General features: G+C 32.6%; 3 protein-coding genes across 3 annotated transcripts; 1 reads left to right on the top strand and 2 right to left on the bottom strand.

Moving 5' to 3' along the window:
- The first annotated feature begins 1,478 nt into the window (after window positions 1-1,478).
- Window positions 1,479-4,355, top strand: LOC108457436 (cold-regulated 413 inner membrane protein 2, chloroplastic-like). Its single transcript, XM_017756499.2, has 6 exons — window positions 1,479-2,027; window positions 2,120-2,239; window positions 2,317-2,412; window positions 2,937-3,001; window positions 3,253-3,322; window positions 3,926-4,355. Exons 1-6 carry the CDS (start codon window positions 1,867-1,869, stop codon window positions 4,089-4,091), a joined length of 678 nt encoding a protein of 225 aa, XP_017611988.1. The 5' UTR covers window positions 1,479-1,866; the 3' UTR covers window positions 4,092-4,355.
- Window positions 4,356-4,965: 610 nt separating this feature from the next.
- Window positions 4,966-8,142, bottom strand: LOC108457435 (uncharacterized). The gene is made up of 4 exons (XM_017756498.2): window positions 7,681-8,142; window positions 6,357-7,019; window positions 6,074-6,113; window positions 4,966-5,577 (listed from the first exon to the last, which is right to left on the bottom strand). Exons 1-4 carry the CDS (start codon window positions 7,748-7,750, stop codon window positions 5,346-5,348), a joined length of 1,005 nt encoding a protein of 334 aa, XP_017611987.1. The 5' UTR covers window positions 7,751-8,142; the 3' UTR covers window positions 4,966-5,345.
- A 3,486-nt stretch (window positions 8,143-11,628) lies between these two features.
- LOC108454792 (coatomer subunit zeta-1-like) lies at window positions 11,629-14,937 on the bottom strand. Its single transcript, XM_017753369.2, has 6 exons — window positions 14,807-14,937; window positions 14,307-14,466; window positions 13,059-13,206; window positions 12,731-12,808; window positions 12,195-12,279; window positions 11,629-12,030 (listed from the first exon to the last, which is right to left on the bottom strand). The coding sequence occupies exons 1-6, from the start codon at window positions 14,807-14,809 to the stop codon at window positions 11,971-11,973; spliced, it is 534 nt and encodes a 177-aa protein (XP_017608858.1). The 5' UTR covers window positions 14,810-14,937; the 3' UTR covers window positions 11,629-11,970.
- Between the last annotated feature and the right edge of the window lie 4,437 nt (window positions 14,938-19,374).

Here is a 19,374-nt window from a genome sequence, read left to right as displayed (position 1 = left end):
CAAAATATGGAATGAAAGAGGTAATTCCAGAGTGTATAGAAAAAAGGAATAATTCTGTATTATGGAAAGCGATTGGGAAGATTTGACCAATATTGAAAGATAATCTATGTTGGTTGGTTAAAAATAGAACGGAAATATATTGCTGGAAAGATAACTGGGTTTCTACTATTGGACCACTGAGCCAACAAGCTCAAAATCCGAACAGGCCAATCAACGATTGCTTGCTCAAAGACATGGTAACAATGAACGGGGTCTGGAACCTAGAAGCATTCAGAGAAAATTTAACAGAGAAAATCGTATAAAGAATCATTGATATACCTCCACTGCATCATTTGGCAGGACCAGATAAAATAAGATGGATGCCTGCCTCTAATGGGATATTCTCGATAAAAAATGCGTACCAAATGATAATCGAAAATTCATGGAATAATCGAGATACTAAGTGGAAGGAAATTTGGAAGTATCTAGGCCCTCAACGCATCCGATTCTTCCTATGGTTAGCTTGTAAGCAACGACTACTCACCAATCTAGAGCGAGCACGAATAAGACTTGACTACAATACCTCTTGCCCAGTATGTCAACATAACACAGAAGACGTTCTCCACGTTCTCAAAGATTGCCCGACAACTAAAGAAATTGGGTTAAATAATATCCCCCCAAACTGGCAAACACAATTATTCTCTAGTGATATTTTTGACTGGGTAGGGGAAAATTTAAAGTATAATGAATGGATTACATGAGCTAAAACCTTCTGGCCATCCCTTTTTGGTCTAGTCGCATGGCGTATATAGAAAAATAGGAATCTCTTTGTCTTTCAAGATATAACATGGAGCTTAGCTGAAACCATTAAGATCTCTGTTTGTTGGGCAAGACAGTATACTAACTCATATGTGAGGGACCTATCTCAGGATTTAAATGGACGAATTGAATAGGAACTAGGAGCAACAGTTGAGTAAAAGTTTTTTGATTTAGGCTTTGTTTTCCTTTTAATTTAGTTCATTTTTTACCCCAAAAAATATATTTATAATTATAATAAATAATAATTATTAAAATATTAATATTAAATATTTTCAATAATATATGAAGAATATTATTTAAAATTATTATTTTTAAAATTTATTATTAAAATAAAATTAAAATATTAAATAATTTATTAAAATAATAAATTTATATTAATTATATTAATAATTTATTATATGAATAAATATAAATAATCAAATATGTATGTTTAATAATAGTGAAAATATAATATTTTATATTAATATTTTAAATATTTTAAAAATAAAAATAAAATTTTATCAATATAATAATTTTAAACTTAATTTAAATTAATTTTTATATAAAATAAAATTACCTCAAGAGCTTTTTTCGGAAATTGATATAAAAAATATTTTCTATAAAACTTTTTAGGTGTGAAGAAACAACGCTTAATTGAATTTAAATTTTGACGAGTTGAAACAAGTTTGGAAGTTGGAGTTACAATTGCCAGGTCTAAGTGAAGCTTGAGAAATAAAAATTTGAGTCTCAGCTCATCAAAGTTTCTACAGAAAGATTTGGGCCTATGATCCAAGAAAATGAAAGGAAAAAACTTTAATGGAAGATTTGGCTTTTTGAGGGATTCAAAGGTAAATAGGGTCAAAGATCCAAGAGCTACGGTGCGAAACAATGAAGAAACACAAACGTAAACGTCCCGTCCAGATCCTACATCGAACCGCGAACCCTGAACCGTTCACGTGGCGCAATGCCTTTCGGTTGAACTAAAGTTCCAAATTCCAATGATATGATGGTTTAAGCACCGTTAAAAGATTCAATTCATATCGCCATTGATACGGATACAGTCGAGGTCACTTCATCACTGAGTGAAAAATGGTGACAATTTCAATCTCTCCAGTAGCGGCACAATCTCTTTACATTCGCAATGCACGAAATGTACCCTTTATTCCTCTTCGACACGCACCTTTTCGAGCTACTACGAAGCTTTGTACTCTCGCTCACTCTTCTGGGTCGATCAGTTTCAGTCCTCTAAGGTAAGTTTATTACTTGATTCGAATCGATTTGGGGGGAATTGAAGGGAAAATTTTTCGAGTTCCTTTAAACTTTTGAGTTTTTGAAATTGTAGATTTTCGATTAAGGATAAGGAAATAAAGAAGAAGAAGAAGAGTAGAGGATCGAGTGCGGTTTGCTACGCTGCTCCTCTCTCACGTCTTAATCTCCAGTGGATCTCCGCCATTTCTTCTGCGTATGTCTTTTGATTGATTGCCTTCTTGTTTTCATTTTTGGAAAAATAAATTTATTTTTTGAAGTTATTTTCAACAGGGTTTTATTTTTCACAAAAGGAACAGTGATTCGGAAACAATTTCTTGTTCCATTGATAGCAATTCAAGCTCCTACAAGTATCATTTCATGGATGAAGTAAGCAATATTGTCCTTACCCTTTGTGATTCTACTGTCATTGGGTTGAGTTTGGACTTGCTCATCGAGTCAGGTTTTAAAGTTATAGGATCATTTTAGTTCGGGTCAAATTCGGATTCGAATTAGTTTCATGTTCAAGTTCTTCTTTGTTCTGGTTATTCGGTCATTAAGGGTTTTAGTCACTTCAGATTCTGGTTCTTTCAGGTTATTTGGTTAAGTTATTTCGAGTTTCTGTCAAATTGGGTTATCCCAAGTTTGGGTTGAATTTTTATGTTCAAGTAAAAATTAACAAGTCTTTTATTCTACTTTTTTTTTTTCCTAATATCCTACATCTGGTAGTCTGGACTATTCCAAAGTCGAGCCAGTTAAAACTCCAAAATGGAGGCAAAGCTTTCTCAGCGCCTATTTTTTCTGTTCACTATACTCGAAAACCGAATAAATAACATAGAACTCCTTACCACTTAATCGAAGTACATAACTTTTTCCCTTAAAATCCTTGTGATTGATGGTTTTAAAATTTGCAGGGGTGAATATGGTATTTGGGCAGCATTCTTGGGACTGCTAGTTCGTCTCTTCTTCTTCATTCCAGGTAAATTCTTACGATCCCAGTAGAGACTTCTATTTCGAGTCAATTCACATTTTTGTTTGTTCAGGTTTGATTGTGTTGTAGCTCTATAAGTTGGATTGGTTTCATTGTGGCATGATCGAATCAGATTCAATTTTTCAGAATAATTTGGCCATTAAGCAAGGAACATGGATGCATTCAATCATGAAAGTTTTGACCATTTTTTTGTTTGCTAAAATAATTGGATGATAAATTAAATTTTTTTCTGTTTCTAGGTGAACTTGAGTTGCCATTTGTAGCATTACTCTTGGTGATTGTGGCCCCTCACCATGTAATGAACTTAAGGTTAGTGTTAATGTATTACTTTAGGCAAACTGATGCTATTATTCTTTCTTTTCGATACTTATGTTTGATGGAGTGTAAGTTTCACATAAGGGAATGTTTTCAACATGATTATTTTCATTTTTTAAAAAGATTTTTTCATATATTTTGAGGATCTTAGGATGGTCCTATCCATGTACGAAACTTACTCAAGTCTAAGTAACATAAACTATTCTTCTTCTTTTTTATGCTTATGTTTGATGGGGTTTATATATTTTTGATAGACCTGTCAATTCTAACCCAAACTTGAAAACCAACCCGATTAACCCAAATCCGACTCACCTTGATTTGCTCATAAGAAGTTAACAATCCAAACTATTCCAACCCGAACAAAAAATGTTCCAAACTCAGAATAACTCAAACATAACATGACTCAAACAAACAACCTGAAATGACTTGAAAACCTAGTTAGCAAACCCGAATGACCTGAGCATAAAATGATCCGATCCTAAAATGACTTGAAAATTTAAAGACTCGAATTGATCCAACCCAAATTGACCCAGTTCAAAACAAACCCCACCGTTGAGAGGTCTCAATTTTTTATTATCTGTGTTGTTTCATTTACAGGGGAACACAACAAGGCACTATCATTTCCTTGGTGATTGCAGCGTATTTGGCTTACCAGCATTTCTCAGGTGCTGCCAGCTTGAAGAGAGCATTTGACCAAGGTTCAATTATTGCCACTGTTGGCATTGTTTGCATCACTGTTGTCTCCTGCTTGCTTTTGATATGAATTTAATGAAGAATCAAGACGTCTTCCAAGTTATTGAAGACTCGTAGAAGGAGAGAGTCCTGTAAGAATAACATATTTTCCAGACCTATGTTCTTGTGTTAGCATGATAAGTCCATTTTATGCTGAGAAAAATAAGACTTCTAGATGAAAATTTATATATGTAGAATGTATGTTCCTTTCACTTTGCTATATGTTATCTTAGTGTCATATCAGTGTAAGATAGGAATAGTTGTTGAAATAATACAAGTTTAGTTTGCAGTGGAATGATTAGTGATTATAGTCTTTGGACACTTTATTGGCTCTTATTGTTTCATTGTTCTTCTTAATCATGTATGCCATTGACATTGCCAAAGCTCATTCTTGCTTCTGGATGCTTCTCTTTTAACTAATGCATCTATTAAACATTTTTTACTCATGTTATCCAAATTCGGGAGTTCATGTCCCATATGGATATATGTTTGACATGAATATGCTAAATCTTTTCTAAGTATTTTCATATATTCATAGAATTATACTTCATATCTCTATCTGAATATGTAGCAGTAGAAGTATTTTAGGAAAAATGAAAACCTGTATTACTCTGTGTCGGGTGTGTGTCCCATTCAAGTATGGTAAGTTTTTGCAAGTGTTTCTCTGCGTACAGAGGATCTTCGGAAGTCATATGACTTCATGTTTCTTGAAGTACTCATGTCTAACACCAATGTACGAAGTGGGTATAAGGATATGACCCTCCAAAGACATGGAAAACTTTAGAAAATTTTGAAGATACCCATGTACCCGATGCATACCGTATCCAACATTCACATTCAAATCCAAATATGTGAAAAAAATATTGCAATGCTGAGCTGATGAATAAGTATAATTTAGTATTGCATTTATAAATGAACGTATATACGTATGTATGTATTTATTAATGCACTAGCTACACCTGTGATGATTTCCAGTTTTCTTAAATAGCATTCCTAGATCTCAATAACTTATTGTTCTAACTGTAATTCTGATAAAGCAGCTATCATAACATATCTATGGATACAAGAACCTAAGATATTCTATGATGTTCTTCATTTTTTTCCCCATCCTTCAGCTTCTATGCATACATAGATCGAGAACTATAGCTATAGATCTTTAATGTTTCTAGGCCTCTGAGATAGACAACTCATTGTTGATCCTCAAAGATTGCTGGTAAGCTTATGAACTTTGCTAAGGAACAATGGAATTGCAATCTTATGTCTGAAAGTTTGATTCATTCTTTGCCTAGAGTTTGTTTGCAGTGATGAACGACCACACCAGACTTATCGTCGCGACGATTGGCCAAAATCGGAATGACACAGAGATGGCTGAGTTCGGGAGTCCGGTCGGTTCGAAACCCGTGTCTCCACCTGTTCCAGTAAATGTTGGCGGGGTCATGCCAAAGGGTGGAGCCATCGTGGTAGTACTTGGTGGAGACATGGTGGTTGGTGGTGTCGTGTTGGAGGGTGGACTCCCACTGTGTTCACATGTTGAGAAGAAAAAACAGTAAGCTACTCTTTTCTCTTAGTCTGGAAATTTAAAAGATTAAATTATCTGACGGGTCCTTATACTATAAGCTTAGGAGCAAATTAGTCCTACTATAAAAGTGAGCAGTCTAGTCCTTGTTATTTAATTTTAAAGTAAATAGGTAAAATCACAAATGACAATAAAGTTAAATGTTAAAAATGCTGATTTGTTATGTTTTAAAGTGAGGTGAGAAAAAAAACAATTTAGTTATTGTCCGTGTTCTAGAAAGTGTTGATTTTTTTTTTTCTTTCTTTTTTCCTACACTACAAGTCAGCATTTTTTAACCTTTATAATTTACCTATTCGCTTCAAGTTAAATTTATAGTGAATAAAATGCTTACTTTTTATATTAAAGAGACTTATTTACTTTTCAGCCTATATTATAGGGGCTCACTAGATAATTTAACCAATTTAAAGCACCATGATAATTGGTTGTAAGATTATTACCCTGTCGACGAGGATGCCGGGAAATGACAATTTCCAGTACCTGAAGAAATACAGAGACGAATTTCAATAGAAATATTTGGATTGCATTACTTAGGGTTGAGAAAAAAAAATCGAAAATCAATGAAGCGAACCAATCCTAATCGATATGGCTCAGTTCAGGTCGATTACTATAGCATTCAGTCCAGCTTTAGCTCGGTTTTTCAAAAATCAGAATACTGTATATTAATAGTAAATTTTATTCGAAACTGAACTGAACCATTAGTACCCATAGATGATATCTTACTTGGATCAGTGTTACTAAGCTGTGCTGCCCCTCCGAAAACACAGCTTGTCGGATCCGGGTGCTTCTGGTAATAATCATTAAAAGCATAGGAAGCATGATTTTGAATTGTGTTAGGTTCATAACAACTTCCGCCAGTTTGAATTGCAGAGCAATCTGCACCACCATAGCCACAAGCATAATCTAGAGCTACTTGTAATGCAGTTGGTGAAGCACCTTGGTTTGCAACACACCAACTCCCTCCCGATGTTCCTGGACTCGTGGTTGTCCCTGTTGGAGGAGTTGTGGTTGTCCCTGTTGGAGGAGTTGTGGTTGTCCCAGTTGGAGGAGTTGTGGTTGTCCCAGTTGGAGGAGTTGTGGTTGTCCCAGTCGGAGGAGTCATGGTAGGGCCAGTCGGAGGAGTCGTGGTAGGGCCGGTGGGAGCCGGATTAGTGTCTGGTAATGTTGGAGTCGGATTTGTGTCCGGTGATGTTGGGGTAGTAGGGTTTGTAATCGGCTCGGTCGAGGGGGATGTTGGGTTTGGAGTGGTGCCCGGAGTTGTTGGGTTAACAATGGGGACACCGTCTAGTATTGTTGTGGATATTGAAGGGGCAAAGAGCATCCGAATGCTTTGTTTTGGTTTTTGATTGATTCCTTGCGGAGGAGGTTTACCTGAAACACTTGAACCTGAAGAGATTAAAAGCAAAGGTAAGTTCTTTTATTCGTTTTCTTTTTCATGAAGAAATATATGAATTTCGAGGGTCAAAATTAAATTATAAACTTATAAACTTTTGCAGGGTTAAAATGCAACAACTTTTTAATTTTTAAAGGAATTGAATTATCCTTTTTGAGACCAAGACCCTGCCTATATATATATATAATTGATATTAGATTAAATCGAGACCATAGGGTTAAATTGAAATAAAGGCAAACAGGGTTTAGGTTTTAAATAAAATGGTGTAATTGTATTTTTAGTCTTTCTAGGAAATTTTCTCTAGAAACAATCACTCTCTCATTCATATGACACTTAGTTTCCATCTTTATTCCCGCATGATATTATCAAAAGATTGACATTTGAGTTAAATTATACTCAAACATTTGTGCTTTGACATATATCATATGTCAAATATGATTTTTGAAATCTATTAAAAAGACAAATTGGAACATATCCGTATTAGAAAAAATCATACCTGACACTTACCTCGAGTTTGGTTACATAAAAAATAACATGAAGTTAACTTAATGTGCATTTTGGCTTACTAAAATCTAGTTTCCCATACAAATGCATAATTAGGAGCAATCTATCCATCTGTCTATATATTTATGTGTATGTGAATGAATGAATCACCTGAACAGAAGAAAATATGGAAGAGAAAGATTGATAGAAACTGAAGAAGCCTACAACCCATGTCTTGCATCTGCTTGAATAAATTGCAAACAAGTAGTTCTTCAAAAAAAAAGAAGAAAACAAAACTTTAATAGGAACAATTATATACAAGCTAATATGTATGTATGTATATATATATGAGAAAACAAAGAGAAAGTCAATGGCAAAGAAGGCGTGTGTTTCTATTTTATTATCACTCTTTTATTACATATATTTGGTGTCTATAAATAAACCCGCAAAAAAAAGAGTGAAAGGGGGGGGGGGGTGGAATTGAAAAGAATCAAAGCTGCCTTGGATAGAAGATAGATTGAAAACAGAGAGAAAAGGGGAATATAAGAAAACTTGAGAAAAGAGGCAATTTGGTTGTCGGAATTAGCAAGCAAGGTGTAAGGTGCCAAAAATGGAGATAACCCCCAAAAAGTGTATGGAATGGGGAAAGTAAAGGCAAAAGGGTTGTCTGCTAGGATTTTAAATCTTTGGGTTTTTGATATATTATATATATATATATATATATATATATATATGTTGTTGGAACGGTTGATATATTGGTTCGGATAAAGGGATTGGACCAACATCTGACAAATCAGTAAAAAAAAAATATAATGATGTATTTGTAAATTTTTTTTGAAAATTTGATTGTTTCTTTAATTATTGTTGGATCAATAGTTGAATTGAGAGTAAATGATTTAACCAGTTCAATCACTGGTTCGGTTTTTACAACATTAATGTAGGGTAATTATTCTATTCATTGTTAGTGGAGTAAAAAAAAAAAAATTTGGAAGTAGGTCTAGGGTATTGTCAAGTAGTTTTATTATTTTACTACACCCTAAAAATACGAGATCATCCTAAATCTGTTTGTGGATTTGTTTGACTTGAAAGAGTAACGATTTAAGGTTGGTTACGGAATGTTTCTAATTGATATATTCCAATAAATTTTAGGGTTTAGATTCTTTAGAATAATAATTATTATTTGTATATAAAGAGTAAATGATCTTGAAATAGAGAAAAAAAATACAAATAAGGGTGAGTAATGAGTTGCTGTCACTTAAAAGATCATTTCAAACCGATGTATTTAAATAAATTTGACGATTTAATGTTTTTGAAACGTTTTATTTTTTATTTTAATTTTGTAGATTAGTGACAATTTCTTGAATTATAGTTACTCTTAATTACAAATAATATAAACTAAGTGGTCCATAAAATAATATATTTATTAATTACGAGTGAATCTTTTGTAACTGTTTTATGGGACTGAATCAAAAAAAGTTAAAGTGTAAGATAGATAAAGAGAGATTTTTCATGATTTGATGCAAAAAGGGATGATACTTGGAGGCTTTGCAATTCACTATTGAAAGGGTATTGATTCTATTTGTCTAAAGGGAAAATAATAATAAAAAGAACATACTGATTCCTTGTTCTGATTAATTAATGTTTGTGATTTTGCTGCCTTAAATATGACTTAATCTTAAAAATAAAAAGTTTGTAGGGACTTAGAATCTAACTTTATTGTTCATTTCAGTTTGCCTATAAGCTAAGGGAAGAACTACCTTCTTAACTAGGTTTAGCTCAATTATAGGGAACCTTGAAATTCCAATTGTTTTTTTTGACTTAATGATAAAATTTAGTGACTAATGTTTGTATGTTTTGTCAAAATGATCCTAATTGTATTTTTGTGCATTTTTTTGGCTATCAACCTTTGTTCTTTTTTCAATCTAACTTTTCTAACAAATTTAATTAATGTACCGTTAAAAAGTTAATGGGAATGATGTGAAATTTTATATGTGAAATATTTTTAATGAGGTGTAACTTATTACTTAGATAACTCATTAAGATAATTACATGTGAAAATAATAAAATAAATAAATAATACATTAAATTTTAAAAATCTTAATTTAAAGAAATAAATGTAATTATCTAAAAATTAACTTAGTATAAAAACTTCTCAACAAACAAACATATGAAGATGGAAACCTTTTAAAAGAAATAAAATTTGAAACCTTGAATTTATTCATTACATCTGTTAGAAAAACAGATTGAAAAAAAAAAAAAACAAAAGTTGATGGCTAAAAAGACTAAAAAATACAATTAGGATCATTTTGACAAACATACAAACATTAGCGGTCAAATTTATCATTAAATCATTTTTTAGTTACCATAAAAATCAAAATGCCAAAAATTTAAGATTGTTGAATGACAAAAACAAAATGAATACTTATACGATCATTTTAACGTTTTATAATTAATTAATAAAAAAACCATAATTAAGTGACAAAAAATTCATAATTCAGTAAAATTTAAATACAAATATTTTATTATTCCACTATTAATTTAATAACATTTGGATTGAATTTGATAATTCATAATTTTTATAAATGTAGAACAGTAAAGCTAGATTTCTTTAATCAAAAGAATCAAACCATATTAGATTCCATTTTAAAAGAGCTACACTTATCTCGTAATATTAACAAATATTTGGTGCAGTGATAAATATTTATCTTATTTTTATAAAAGAAATTAATTTCGAATTTTGAAAAGATATTATTTTTAAAAATCGTAAAAAAATATTAAAGACACTGATTAACCACATAATACCAAAAAAAAAAAACACTTTGTTTTTGTTTGGATTCTTTCCATAGCAAACAAGCCTCTTAAGAAGTAATTAATTATGTGAGAAGTTTGTTGGGATATATATCTTATACCTGAAGTATTTGTATTGTGTTTATTCTTTTATTCTATATTGTATTTATGTTTAGGTTAAAATATGTGGTTAGTCTTTGTAGTTTGATAATATTTGAGATTTAATTATTATGTTTAAAAAGTTAAAAGTCAAAATTAAATATTTAAACTTTTATGATTTAAAAATCTCAATCCAATAATTAAAATCGCGAATATTTTTTTTTAAATTTATCAATTTGACATGTTGATTAAGCTACCTTCATGTGACGTGTTAAATGATTGACGGAAACTAAATAAATTTTTAAACAGAAACTATCAACAACGATAATGTTTAGACTATGATTATTAAATTGAAAAATAAGAGGATTAAAATTTTTAACTTTTAAAGTATAGGGATTTAGTATATGGACTAAATCTCAAGTTCTATAAAGTACATGGACTAATAGCATATTTTAACCTTATGTTTAATGTATTTTATGTTAGGTTAAAATATGTTCATGTCTATGTATCTTTTGTATATTTGAAATTTATTCTTCCTATATTTTATTCCAAAGAATTTAGTCTGAATTTAGTCTCTCTACTTTTCAAGTATAAGAATGCAAGTTCAATTGTTAACATAGTTAAAATCCTTTTATTAAATTTAGGTTCATCAACATTGTTTTTTAACAAAATAATTTTAATGGTGTTAACTATTGAACTTCAAATTTGAAATTTGAAAAACATAGGGACTAAATTCCTAAAAATTATAAATATAGATATTACATTTCAATAATACAAAGAGGTATAGGGCTTGGAGCTTATTTTAACCTTTATATTAATTTTTTTATTTTTATATTATATTATAATTATTTTTCTTATATTATCCGAAATAATCAAAATCTCCATCCCATTGCCATTTATTTCCAAGTAACTTTGGTTATGATAAATAATTATTTGTTTGAATATTCATGTACTAACAAATTATTCGAATTTTGTTATTTTTAAAAAATTAAATTCAGTCAAATTATTATAACCTTGAAATATTGCATCAGAATCGAGATTTATTTTCATCTTTGATTTTAATTTAACATAATTCCATCTTCTTCTTCTTATTCCTTAATTTAAATAACTAATACCGTTAGAAATTACATTAATTGGAATAGTAAAAAAATTATGTTAAATTAAAGTATAGAGACTGAATCCTCAACTTGAATATAGTACAGGGGCCAAAACCATAATTTGACCTTGAATCTATGGACAAAATTATGCAAATTTATTCCCTGTTTATAAAGCTGAACAACAAACATTTTAATTTTCTTTTCATATGAAAATTCCCAAAAGAGAAAAAACCACTAAACAAAGCATGTAAACCTTTATGTAAAAATTGTACTCTTTTGTGAAATCCAACACACACACACACACATATATGTATATGCCTTTGTTTTGTATCTTCTAAAATCAATTCCTTGAATATTGATCTCCTAATGCAGCTAGCTATACATAGAGTATATCATAACCAGGTATAATATCATAGTATCATTACAAAAAAGGATAAATTCTCTACCTTTCTCACCTTCCAGCCTGGTGTATATGCCATTACTTGAGGAGAGATCTTGTAAGATGTTCCCGTGCGGTTGCCAATGCTTGAGTTATTGTCTGTAAAAACAAACATCGAATGTTTTAGTTTGGTGGCTAAGGTTATCAATATTTTACTAGTTAAAAGAACTCAGGTCCTCTTTTCAGGGGGGAAAATTGGAAGAAGATTGAAAAAGAGGGAGGGAGTTGAGCATTGCTTGTTTCGGGTACAAGGATCGTAGTACCTGTTCAGACAAAGGAGCTCCAGCATCCATGCTGTGACTAGCAACCTTTCCGGCTATAACATTTGCATCAGTTTCGAGAATGATGCTGCACAAAGATAAAGAACAGTCAAACAGGGATAAGAGATAAGCATTGTCACGGGGGCAGTTGCTTCGGGTGACCGCCCCTTATCGTTCTTTTTCTTTTTCTCTCTTTTTCTTCTTATAGAGACAAACCGCTATAAGGTACTATAAGTGATTAGTGCAGCATCCATATGTTTAACCTAGTCTACCATCACCGTGTTTGCCAGTAATTTACGAAGGTGCGGAAGAAGAATCAAGAGACATTTCCAGCCAAGAGTTGTATTGGTATAATGAAATATTTGCAAAAACCAACTTCAGTTGAAATAATGATACATCTTTAAACTTTTACCAAACAAACCCAGATAAATACCAGAGACACTTGAAAAGAATCATACAAGCAAAGAAAGATATATTCTAAAAGATTTGAAAAGGTAAAGATAAATCAAATTAACTACGCAAAGAACAATTATTCATACCCGCCGTCAACAATCTCATCGAGGCATAACAAAATAAGATCCAAGTTCTCCAGTGCTTCCTTCTTGTCCACAGTGCCTCTGAAACAAAGGGTAGTGAGAACAAGGGGTGCAAAACCAAAATTAGGCATGACGACTACGTTGTTCCGACTCTTCATGAAGTACCTATGCCTATGCCCAAACTGTTCATTTACATGAAAATCTTGTAAAAACATACACCATATCAGACACATATCCATGTCCAATACATACACCTGAGTCCAAGTAACATAGCACGATGATATCTCACACATGTAGAAAGATTACAATAGTAGGAAGCATTATGAAAAACCTGAGGAGAAGTCCAACTGCATCAAAGAAACCCTGGAGTACTGCAGCCAAGATAATCTCGTTTTCATTTTCACCTCCGGTAACAAAAAAGTGAAGGTCTTGAACAAACTTGTATACAACAACATAATTATCAAACATTGTTATCTCAGCTGTAAGGGAGCAGAAAAAAACTATGTTAAACTAGCAATCTGAAATACTTAAAGCAATGCCAACCTAGGATATTTCCGCAATTCATCCACACAGAAACAACGAAAACTATGTTCAGAACATCTTATGAACAAGCAAACGGCGAATTTCTCAAATATTATAACTTGATTAACTCACCATCATCAACCTTCCTCGTAAATCAATATGATTTACATGTATATAGAAACAGATCAAATGAAATATCAAGTAAACATTAACAAAAACTAAAAAAAGGGTTCAAAACGATACATCAAAGGAAAAGTAAAACCCCTTTTTGAACAAGCAAACTACTCCAAATTCTCAAATCTAATGACTTGATTAACTTGAACCTATATTTTACGTGTAAACAATCAGATCAAATGAAATGTTAAGAAAGCATTAACAGAAATGAAAACAATGTCAAAAACAATACATCCAAGGAAAACCCTTTATGAACAAGCAAACAACCTTCAAAATTCTCAAATCTAATGACTTGATTGACTTAAATCTACATGGTTTTACATGTAAACAATCAGATCAAACAAAATGTTAAAAAAGCACTAACACAAACGAAAACAATGTTCAAAACAATACTGTTGACGGGAGGTTGGTCTCGCTTTGGGAGACATCTTCTTGGAGTGTCATCTGGGGAGCCGGCGAACTCCTCAATGGTGGAAGTATTGTGCCCGGGGTGTTTATGCTCGGTTTTAGCCCCGGGTTTTATCTTTTGGTTCCAAGGAGAGCCCAACGGGTTCCAGAGTTTGGGGAGCGCCTCACCATCAAGCATAGATACCCCAGGCACAATACCTCCACCGTTGAAAGGTTCGCCAACTCCCTGGACAACACTCCCTGAAGATGTCTCACAGAGCGAGACTGACCTCCCCTCGACAAATACAATTGAAGGAGAACCCTTTATGAATAAGCAAGCAACATTTCAAATTCTCAAATCCAATGACTTGATTAACCCACCATCAGCATTAACCTTTGTTAACAAATCTACATGATTCACACCTAAACAATCAGATCAAACGAAATGTTGAGCACACATTAACAGAAAAATCATAGTGCAGAAGCAGAATTTTACCATCTGTACGGGCATTAGTCTTTTGGGTTTTAGCAAACACAGCTTTTTCAAAAGCTTCCTTAGCAGAATTGGTAGGCCAATCATCTGAATAATACTTAACAGCTATACGTTTACCTTCGGAATCCAAAAGAAGAATGTTTTTAATTAAAGGACACAATTCCTACAAACAAGAAAAATCGAACTTTTAAAACCGGATTCAACTAAACAAGCTAATTATAATGTAAAAATTATCTTCAACATACAATTTTCTATCCTTTTTTTTTTTATAATTGAACTCTAAAAGAAATATATTGGATCCGAGTCTAACGCTTAGAAAAATTAACATTACGAACAAAATTCAAATCAAATTTGATGTAAATAAGTTTAGATCTGCTTTACAGATAATCGAACATAAACAAAGGTGATCATTAAAACGCAAAAATTAGAGAATTGTTTTCTTAAAGGTTCTTAAAATGCAAAATTGAAAGACAAAATAGTTGAAAAAGAGAAGGAAAGCTGACCATTTTTTTTTTCTCGTTTGGCAAAGATTTTCTCGGGAAAAAAATTTCTAGGAATTTTTATTGACTGATGTTTTTCTGAGCTGTGACTGTTTTGTACGGTACGAGGAAAAAACGGGACGAGGGACGAAATTGATAAATGTAATTTATTAGTTCTTATTAAGGCCAAACTGTACTAATTATAAAATGGGTAATATATTAAAGAAGCCCTTAAACTTTATTATTGTATTCAAATGACCCCTCAAACTTTAATAGGCACTCAAATTGGATAATTCCCTTGAATCTTTGTCTTTCTGCGTTATCTTAGAGGTAGTTATTATTTAAGGGTAAAATCAATTAAGTCTCACAACGAAAAGTTAAGTTTAATCATTACTTTTATTTTCGTTGATGTGAATATTAGAGCAAGTAAATAGTAACATGTGATATGCCACGTGTAATAATATTGACATGACAAAATGCAAAAGTTAAAAAGTCTAACATGACCAGAGAATTCATCAGTCAAGACAAAAATGAGTTTTGTATAACTTTTGTTTTTAGTATACTTTTATTTAAAGGAATTTAATCCTTTGTTTTTTTAGATGTTAAAATTATTTTGTTAAATTTATATTCATTATAATGTCATTTTTAGTTATATTTCTTTCAAGTGATTTTTTTAATTTTATAATGTCACATACAAACAAATTTAACAAAAAATTTAATAGTGTTAACAAATGGGCTTAAATTTTGAAATTTAAAGAATAGAAAAGACTAAATTTATAGAAATTAAAGTATAAGGACTAAATCACAATTTTTCAATAATACAGGGATCTATAGCATATTTTAACCTATACAAATTTGTTTGTACACAAGGAGCAACCTGCCTGAGGAATTTAGATACTTATGAATGTAATTTGACGCACAATTAGGGGTATGTATGTAATTTCATCCCACTTCAAGTGTTGCTGAAATATATGTAGGGATAATAATAACCCAAGCAAAATAATAATAATAAACTTCAATTGATTCGTCTATGAAATTGAATACAACTATAAACTAAATGAAATCTAATTAAAATAAATAAATAACTGAAAATTTAAAATTTTAAAACCCAACATAAAGTTTTACGACCGAACCGATATATAATGTTCAATTCACCTCATTCACTTCACTAATAGAATTAAATATAATTCTTCCATTCTAGTCCAAACTAAAAAGCCCCCATCAAACTCAAAACATGCACATATTTCATACCTGCACAAAGTCAATGTACCCACCATTCTCAATTTTGTAAAAACAGATTCATGACAGATGATAATATAGTTATGTTTTATGTTGATTCCTCCTTTGAAATATTCATACGACACACATTCGGACATGAGTGAAGAAATATAACCCTTCAAATAAATCGAAAATTATATATGTAATGAATTATTAAACACATATTCAATTACAAACAATAAAGACGACAAGACAAAAAAAGAAAGAAACAAGATGCGGTCGTCATCGTCCTCGTGCTTCATATGGATTGAAGTGGATACCCTTCTTTTTCTTCTGTTGGATACTTAAATTGCCATTCACAATTAGCTGCTATACTTTACATACATACATCCCTTCCTATTTTGTTAAAATATCTCTTCTTTTCTCTCATTCTCTAACTAGGGGCTCATTTTTCGAACCTTTTCATGTTTTGAATATGAAAAAAACTCAAGAAGTTCAACTCCACATCATTGGTAAGTAGGCTCTTATGTTCACTCAAATTCATATATCAAATACGGGTACGTATCTTATATAAATAATCGTTTTAAAAGTTCTTCTTATTGGGTTTTTGACAAAGATGAGTGAAGGTTAACAGAAGCTTGAGCAACAATGTTGTACGTTTTTTGGAGAAAATAAATAGAATCGAGATTGAAAAGCAAAAATGAAACCAAAGAAAAGAGAGAGTTTTTTTTAGGATGAAATTCAATGATTTCATTGACCTGGTTGAAATAAAGGCATTGAGCCATTACATATACCAGTTCATGCGCTGGTCAAAAATGTCACTAACATCACCTAATCATCACCTACTACCACTAAATTTATTAAAACTTGAAAAATGAAACTTGTACACTTTAACAAAGTTGATTTATCAGCTCAAACACTACCTAATCACATTAAATACATCACCAACTAAGTTCAAAACAAACTAGATTACATGACATCAACTGAACTAAAAAAAAACTTGCTAGTACAGCAAGCATACGTGCTGTAGCATGTTTGCATGCAGTTCATCCGAAAATATTATAACAGCTTAATCTTCAACTTCATCCACATGACTTGAGCTGCATGGTCTGCTCCTTAGCTGCTTTTTGGCTGCATGCAGGCCAACTTCAACACTCTTCCTTGGCTTGCATGCTGCAGACTCCAGTTTTGGCTCTTAAATCTTCAAATCTTGACACACTAAGGGGCTTAGTCAAAATATCAGCAAGTTGTTCTTCAGAACTGCAATGAATCAGCTTCACTTCTCGATCTTTTTCCATCTCCCTAACAAAGTGAAACTTAATCTTGAAATGCTTTGTTCTTCTATGGAACACTGGATTCTTTGCAATTGCAACAGCAGATTGATTGTCACAATTGATCTCTGTTGCTTCCCTTTGGTGTTGATTTAAATTAGTCATGATTTTCTTTAGCCAAATGGCTTGGTTGATAGCTCCTGCAGCTGCCACATATTTTGCCTCTGCTGTTGATTGAGCAACAACAGATTGCTTCTTTAAGCTCTAACAAAAAATGGCTCAACCAAGAGTAAAAACATACCCTGAGGTACTCTTCATGTCATTTATCAATCCAGCCCAATCACTATCAACATTACCAACAAGTCTCATACTTTCAACCTTGGTAAACTTGATTCCAAAGGTCTGTGTACCTTTAATGTATTTAAGAACCCTTTTTGCAGCTTATAGATGCTTCTCACTGCAACAATGCATGAATCTAGATAGCAAATTCACAGCAAACATAATGTCTGGTCTAGTGGCAGTCAGATATAGCAAACAACCTACCAAGCTCTTATAGACAGTTTCATTAACCTGCTCAAAGTCACATTGGCTTGATAGTTTCTCTCTAATAGCAATTGGTGTGCTTGCTACCTTGCAGTTTTGCATGGAGAATTTGCTCAGAATTTTGGAGACAAAAGTCTTCTGACTTAGGAAGATTCCATGCTGTGTTTGAGTCACTTCTATACCAATGAAGTAAGACATTTGTCCCAAATCAGACATCTTCAACACTTTTTGCATTTTACATTTGAATTTTGTTAGCATTGGTTGATCTCTTCCTGTCACTAACAGGTTATCAACATATAGAGACACTATCAGTTGAGTTTCATTACCTTACTTCTTCACATACAAGGTAGGTTCACTGATGCTTTTTTCAAATCCAAAGCTAGCTAGGTAGCCATTGATCCCGTTATACCAGGCTCTTGGTGCCTGTTTCAAGCCATACAAGGCTTTCTTTAGTTTGTAAACCTTGTCCTCTTTACTAGCCACCTTAAAACCCTGAGGTTGTTCAACATAAATCTCTTCTTCAAGAAGACCGTTGAGGAATGCTGACTTCATATCGAGCTGTTGGATTTTCCATTGCATTTGTGTAGCTAAAAGTAACTAGCAGCCTTATGGTGTCATGCTTGGCCACTAGTGCAAAAGTTTCAAAGTAGTCAATGCCATATTTCTAGCTAAATCCTTTTACTACCAGCCTTGCTTTCAGCTTGTTCAAGCTTCCATCAATATTGTGTTTAGCTCGAAACACCCACTTCACTCCAATGACCTTATTGTTTGTTGGTCTCTCAACTAGATGCCAGGTCTGATCCTTCTCAATCATACTGATTTCATCAGCCATTACCTATTTCTAGCTTGTTCAGCTTCAGCCTCTTCAAAGAAGCTTGGTTCAATTGCAGCCATTTGAGCTTTTTCATAAATCTCAGCCAATGGTCTAGTGCCCTTGACTGGTTCATTATTAATGTCCATTTCAGGACCATTTTGATCAGATTTAGTCTAATCTGTCACAAAATCTTCAGAGACTACCTCTGGTTCATTCTTCTCCCAATTCCAACTTGATTTCTCATTGAACACTACATCTCTGCTTACAAGCACTTTGTTGCATGAAGGATCTAGGATTCTGTAGCCCTTCTTCACACTGCTATAGCCCACCAGGATACCAAGTTAAGCTTTCTTGGCCAACTTGTCCCTTTTGACAGGAGGAACATGTGCATAAAAAATGCAGCCAAAAACCTTCAGGTGAGCCAGTAATGGTTTGAATCCAAACCAAGCTTCAAATAGAGTTTTCTGAACGAAAGCCTTAGTTGGGAGTCTATTTTAGAGGTAAACAGTAGTGTTAACTGCCTCAACCTATAAGGTTTTAGGGAAATTCCTCTCAAACAACAAACATCTGGCCATATCCATCAGGCTTTTGCTCTTCCTTTCACTTACGCCTTTCTGTTGAGGTGTGTAAGTGTTTGTGAGCTGGTGCTTGATGCCAGATTCGTCACAAAAATCCTGAAATTTTACTGAGGTGTACTCAGTCCCATTTTCAGACCTCAACATCTTCAGCTTGCAACCTGTTTCTGT

Source organism: Gossypium arboreum, chromosome 9 (assembly GCF_025698485.1).
Source record: "Gossypium arboreum isolate Shixiya-1 chromosome 9, ASM2569848v2, whole genome shotgun sequence".
In the NCBI taxonomy this organism is placed as follows: Eukaryota; Viridiplantae; Streptophyta; class Magnoliopsida; order Malvales; family Malvaceae; genus Gossypium; species Gossypium arboreum.
The sequence above is the reverse complement of the archived record's forward strand: the minus strand, read 5'-3'. Positions and strand labels throughout refer to the sequence as shown.

Coding starts and splice junctions, on each gene's coding strand:
- LOC108457436 (XM_017756499.2), top strand. CDS start 1,867: ATGGTGACAATTTCAATCTCTCCAGTAGCGGCACAATCTCTTTACATT. Junction 2,028..2,119: donor ATCAGTTTCAGTCCTCTAAG/GTAAGTTTATTA, acceptor TTGAAATTGTAG/ATTTTCGATTAAGGATAAGG. Junction 3,323..3,925: donor CACCATGTAATGAACTTAAG/GTTAGTGTTAAT, acceptor TTTCATTTACAG/GGGAACACAACAAGGCACTA.
- LOC108457435 (XM_017756498.2), bottom strand. CDS start 7,750: ATGCAAGACATGGGTTGTAGGCTTCTTCAGTTTCTATCAATCTTTCTC. Junction 7,020..7,680: donor CCATATTTTCTTCTGTTCAG/GTGATTCATTCA, acceptor TAATCTCTTCAG/GTTCAAGTGTTTCAGGTAAA. Junction 5,578..6,073: donor CCGGCATCCTCGTCGACAGG/GTAATAATCTTA, acceptor ATGTGAACACAG/TGGGAGTCCACCCTCCAACA.
- LOC108454792 (XM_017753369.2), bottom strand. Junction 12,280..12,730: donor GATGAGATTGTTGACGGCGG/GTATGAATAATT, acceptor ATCTTTGTGCAG/CATCATTCTCGAAACTGATG. Junction 12,031..12,194: donor GAGCTCCTTTGTCTGAACAG/GTACTACGATCC, acceptor TTGTTTTTACAG/ACAATAACTCAAGCATTGGC.